The sequence below is a fragment of the Pyrus communis genome, chromosome 4, assembly GCF_963583255.1.
Source record: "Pyrus communis chromosome 4, drPyrComm1.1, whole genome shotgun sequence".
Lineage (NCBI taxonomy): Eukaryota > Viridiplantae > Streptophyta > Magnoliopsida > Rosales > Rosaceae > Pyrus > Pyrus communis.
Window position 1 is genome coordinate 11815741 of NC_084806.1, and position 5538 is coordinate 11821278.

At 38.7% G+C, this 5538-nt stretch overlaps 1 protein-coding gene across 1 annotated transcript; it reads left to right on the top strand.

Annotated features, from left to right (window-relative positions):
- On the top strand, positions 1-5000 carry LOC137732021 (mitogen-activated protein kinase kinase kinase NPK1-like). Its single transcript, XM_068471305.1, has 17 exons — positions 1-500; positions 584-625; positions 937-1002; positions 1088-1198; positions 1280-1360; positions 1450-1527; positions 1615-1697; positions 2226-2307; positions 2436-2536; positions 2691-2730; positions 2968-3027; positions 3141-3187; positions 3267-3492; positions 3576-3812; positions 3942-4255; positions 4341-4408; positions 4579-5000. The coding sequence occupies exons 1-17, from the start codon at positions 147-149 to the stop codon at positions 4677-4679; spliced, it is 2091 nt and encodes a 696-aa protein (XP_068327406.1). The 5' UTR covers positions 1-146; the 3' UTR covers positions 4680-5000.
- Positions 5001-5538: the final 538 nt, after the last annotated feature.

Below are 5538 nucleotides of genomic sequence, written 5' to 3' on the forward strand. Positions count from 1 at the left end.
CCTTTTCCCTCCATTCAAAATTTTCAACTCTCCTCTCTCCTTCCTCCTCCCACAGAGCAACCCCTCCGCGGCCCTACCACCAAATTTCAAGAAACTAATGAACCTCACAAAACCCTAGCCTTGCTGTCCCTACAGCTCCACCGCCGATGGCGACGAGCCCCAACGACCGACCTAAAAAGAAAACCCTAACACCAATGCAAGGCCTCGTCGGCTTGATACGCGAGTCCCTGCCGCTTCGGCCTCCGCGCCGGGACGAGGTAGGAGGCGGAGGGGGAGGAGGAGGATTTGGTGGCCTGGTGGGGAAGGTCCGCTCCAGCCTCCGAAATTCGCGAATTGGACTGTTATCCAAGGCTCCGGTTTGTGCTCTTCCTCCGGTTGCTTCGAAAGACGACGCACCGGCGATTCGGTGGCGGAAGGGCGAGTTGATTGGGTCCGGTGCCTTTGGCCGGGTTTACATGGGAATGAACCTCGATTCCGGAGAGCTTCTCGCTGTGAAACAGGTCTGCCTGCTTCTTAATTTCGAGATTGAATTCGTTTTCTTGGTAATGGATTTGGGGTTTTGATGCTTTTGTGATTCTTACAGGTGTTGATTGCGGCAAACAGTGCTTCAAAGGAGAAGACACAGGCATGATTCTGATTTTGCATAAATTTCATTGCTTTCTATCGAAGTTTTAATTTTTAGATTCTAGTAGTTGTAATTTTTGTTGGGGATTGCTTAATTTGCATTTGGAAGCATTAAAAATTGCGATTATTTGAATAAACTAAGCATTTCGGTGATAAATTTGTATTCTTTGTTTGGCTGCATATTAATGACCTCATTTTTTGTGTGCTAAGTTACTGTTAATAGTTTGAATGATATGTTTTCAGATGTGAACTCTAATTTTCAGATTGAGACTAAGTGACTGCAGTTTTGTCTTTCTAAACTAATGAAATCAGGCTCACATTCGAGAGTTGGAGGAGGAAGTGAAGCTTCTTAAGAATCTCTCACATCCAAATATTGTTGTGAGTACGATTGTTTTCGTTCTTTAATGGAAGTGATGGTGATGGTGATCACTTGCTGTCTTACTGTTTCAATGTTGTTATTTAGAGGTACTTGGGGACTGCTAGAGAGAAGGATTCATTGAATATTCTATTGGAGTTTGTGCCAGGTGGATCCATATCGTCCCTCTTGGGGAAATTTGGATCCTTTCCTGAGTCTGTAAGTATTTACTACTTCTAAGTGATTGACATCTGGTGTTTGGAATATCAATTTTACATTTTGAAAATGTTACTTGTGCAGGTTATACGAATGTACACAAAGCAGCTGTTATTGGGTCTTGAATACCTTCACAAGAATGAAATTATGCATAGGGACATCAAGGTATCTCCCCATTTGAACTGTTTAATCTTTTCAGTTGGAGTACGAGGTGACCTCTCTCTGTCATTTAATAATGGGCATGCTTCATATAGGGTGCAAACATCCTTGTGGATAATAAAGGGTGCATTAAACTTGCTGACTTTGGTGCATCGAAGAAAGTTGTTGAACTGGTAATGACATTTTGAGTATGTATTATGGATAAATGATTTTATTGTCTTTTTCATACACATCAATAGCAATTTCATTTATTGATACAGGCTACTATAAATGGTGCCAAGTCAATGAAGGGTACTCCATACTGGATGGCGCCTGAAGTTATTCTTCAGACTGGCCATAGCTTGTAAGGACAACTACTAACTTTTACGCTGAGGATGGTCACACTACTCACAATTATATCTTGATACAATGTCAATTAGAACTTAGAAGTGTTTCTTAATTCAGATTTGAAGTATCTTTACTAAGTTTAATAGAGTCAACTATTTTGTGATAATTCCTTTGCTATTTGTTTTATCGTTTATCAATCTTGTTTTCTGCATTAGCCATTATTTTTAGTCAAAGTTTTTTTTTCCAAGTACCTTACTGAGACTTGTTTTGCAGTCTTGTGTGTTCCTTTTTTTCCAGGACTGGTTCTACAAGTCTTCTATTTCAGTTGTGCATATATTAATTAGATAAGGTTCACTGATGTTGATATTTTGTGTACAGTCTGTTTACACAAGAAATGGTACAACCCTTAGCGCACTTCTCATCCTAACCTCCAACTAGAAGCATGTTCTCATTCATTGATGATTTGTGCCATCTTAGTTAGTGGATTCAGCTACTCTATGTTTCTGATGCTTGGATCTCATTTGTTTTGAATATGTTTTTTTAGCTCCGCTGACATATGGAGCGTTGGATGTACTGTGATTGAGATGGCTACAGGAAAGCCTCCATGGAGCCAACAGTATCAGGAGGTAACCCTTCAAGCTGCTTTAGCCAACTAATAGTTTGATTATTGTGTCTAACATGACTAGAATTTTTCTAATTTAGTGTGGTTTTATCGAAGAGGTTGGATACTAAGATTACGAGTTTTTCTTTTTAGGTTGCTGTTCTTTTCCATATTGGAACAACAAAATCTCATCCACCCATCCCCGAGCACCTCTCTGCTGAGGCAAAGGATTTTCTGTTAAAATGCTTAGAGAAGTACAACTATGAATTCTATTTTTCCCTAATTTTTTCCATTTGTACGAGCTAAACATACTTTAGTCTCTAGATAGAATATGCAGATGTAAATTTTTTACAGATGCCATCTATTTATATTTTTCCTTAACTCTTATACTCCATATTTTGGTGGCAGGGAACCTTGTCTACGGTCTTCTGCGTCAGAGTTAGTGCAGGTAAATATGAATGCATACAATGTTGCATATTAGTTCGTAGTGTAATTAGGAATGGGGCGTTACATACAAGCAGATGCATCATAGTTTTCAATCATAGATATTTGACTTCCTAGTTATTATGTCAAAGATAGGATAATAAAATAAATAAATCGTGTCCATCTAAAACTACGGTCGCTTGTGAAGGTCTTCTTCTTCTTCTTCTTTTTCACTAATGAAATAATATGTGGTCATGTGCAGCATCCATTTGTGATTGGGGATTATCAGGAACCTCGTCCAGTACTTCGTGCTTCATTTATGGTTGGTATAATTGACTTAGTTTTATTGGTTCAACTATTCTATCTGTTTGATCATTGTTCTACAATCTTCATTATCTAATAACAATACAATTAGTTAATAACTAGTTTTATCAGGAAGCTGGAAACGAGATGGCAGCACCTGGGACAGATCTTAAGAACTTGTAAGTCTTATCATTTAATCGTTTTGGAATTTATTTCTGGTTGACAATCTTGCCTCTACTAATTTTATTACCACTACAGCCCTTCAATCAGAAGGTCTACCTGTGCCGGCTTGAAGGATATTTGTGATATTGGCTCTGTTAGGTGCTCAACTGTATATCCAGGGAATTTTTCAGGAGGGAGCTCCCGCTGGGGACCTTCCAATAATGATGACAACGACATGTGTCAGATTGATGATACGGATGACATTGTCCTTGGTTCATTTGCAAAATTTAGATCTGTGGTTGGACCTGATGAATTAAACAAGGTAATGAACTTTTTCCTTGTCCTTCTAGATCATTCAGAATAATGAACTCCAATTATGATGAGTGATGTGATTGTTTGAAATAGAGTTTCAATCCCATGTGTGAACCAAATGATGACTGGTCATGCAAGTTTGATGAAAGTCTGGAAACGGAGAGAAGTGGAATTAACTTCTCCCCTTGTCAAACAATACATGAGACTTCTGGGAGCATTGGAGCATCCCAAAAGGTGGAGACTGAATTCACGTTTCCTTCTGGGCCATCAGCAGCTGAAGAGGATGAGGAAGTTACAGAGTCAAAAATAAGAGCCTTCCTGGATGAAAAGGTACTATTCATGTCTGCTGAGTTCTTTCCTGTGCAAATTAGTGGTGAAATCATTCAACAATGGTATGTTTTCTCGGAGTTTGTGTGGTAGGATTCTAATGCAATAAACTTGCTCCATGAACCTAATCAGGCGTTAGAATTGAAGAAGCTGCAAACACCTCTATATGAAGAGTTCCGTAGCTCATTGAATGCAGCTGGTATTGGAAATGCAAATCGTGAACATGTTTCAAAGCATCTAAACTTACCTCCTAAAAGTAAATCACCGAGTCGCGCACCTAGTAGAAGATTCTCTACAGCATTTGATGCTGCAGGCCCTGGGAAACATACAAGAGATGTATCAAATGCCAGTGGTGTACATGACCGAGTCTTGCAGGAAATTCAGCCACCTCAGCTTAGTGAATGGAAAGAGCTCCCTCATGATCAGAAAGAATCATTTAGTCTGAGGTTTGTCTTTGGTGTTTGATGCCTTTTCATACCTTATGTCTTGCACTATTCTGCTGTAACCAAATGGAGATGGGTTTAATTTCAGTGCAAGCTTTTCTGAGATGCAAAGAAAGTGGAAACAAGAGCTTGACGAAGAGCTCGAGAGGAAGCGAGGTAAGTTTTCATTTGTATATTTCAACCTGGCATAACTAAGATTTGTTTTGTATTTATGTATGTTGTTCTGTTTTGATTAGTATGATCCTCTCTTTTTAAACTTGCGGGTGACCGTATATGATTTTTTTAGTATATAGCACATAAATCTTACTGGAACTGGCTTGATGCAGAGATGATGTGGCAGGCTGGTGCAGGAACGAATACGCCATCCCCAAACAAAATTCAAAGTCGACAAAGAGAACGGCTAGGGATGGTTTTCCCTGGAAAATGAAGTGTATGTATGTACCTCACTTGTATCTATTTTACCATGATATAGAAATAAGTTATGCTTTTTGCTTGGGAGCCCACAGTATGCACGCACTCGGTAAGGATGTTGTCCAGTATTGCATTGGTCCCCTTGCCGTAACAGGCCGTGCAACCTTCTGCCTGCTGCGTTATGTCTCATGCAGCATAGCCAGAAAACGTCACAAAACCAGTGATTTGTATTGATTTTAATTTATGTGGCCTTTGTATCTTACTGCTGGATATGAGACATGAAGTACTTGAGTTTGTATGAATTTTATAAAATTTCAAATATATAGTATGCTGCAGATTCTATCATGCATTCCTCTTGTCAGTGGGGTGATTGAATATTTTACCAAAATGCAAATTTCTTGGATCAAATTGTTGAAGCCACTGCATTTGAGGGCCTTAAAAGAAAAAGAAAAGGAATGAACGTGAAACAAACTGAGCCCAAACCTCAATTTGGGTCATTTTATAAAATAAGCCTTAGCTTAAGTACCCATGTTTGATTAGCTTTTGTTTACGTTTATTAAAATTTTATAAACTAAACCATATTCACATGAAAATAGGTGACTTCTGGTGTGAATAGTGCTTTTTCAGCGTCCGTTTCTACCCCAAGATCACTTTTAAAAAAGTGAAATTGTTCCCATTCGGAATAGTCTGTAAATGCATGTAGTGACAAGAAAGACAAAGTCTATTTCTAGCCAAATAATCCCCAAGGCAACACATACAGACGTCAATACATTTTTAAACCAAATTTGTAAATCAAATGATGTGGTCGTAGATGATTGGATTGTTAATTAAATGTCAATTAACGTACTTGTTTCTTATAGGTGACACTTCATTTA

Excerpts from the sequence above, each read along its gene's own strand:
- LOC137732021 (XM_068471305.1), top strand. The coding sequence starts at position 147 with ATGGCGACGAGCCCCAACGACCGACCTAAAAAGAAAACCCTAACACCA. Across the intron at positions 1,361-1,449 it reads TTATGCATAGGGACATCAAG|GGTGCAAACATCCTTGTGGA; the intron begins GTATCTCCCCAT and ends TGCTTCATATAG. Across the intron at positions 1,528-1,614 it reads CGAAGAAAGTTGTTGAACTG|GCTACTATAAATGGTGCCAA; the intron begins GTAATGACATTT and ends TTATTGATACAG.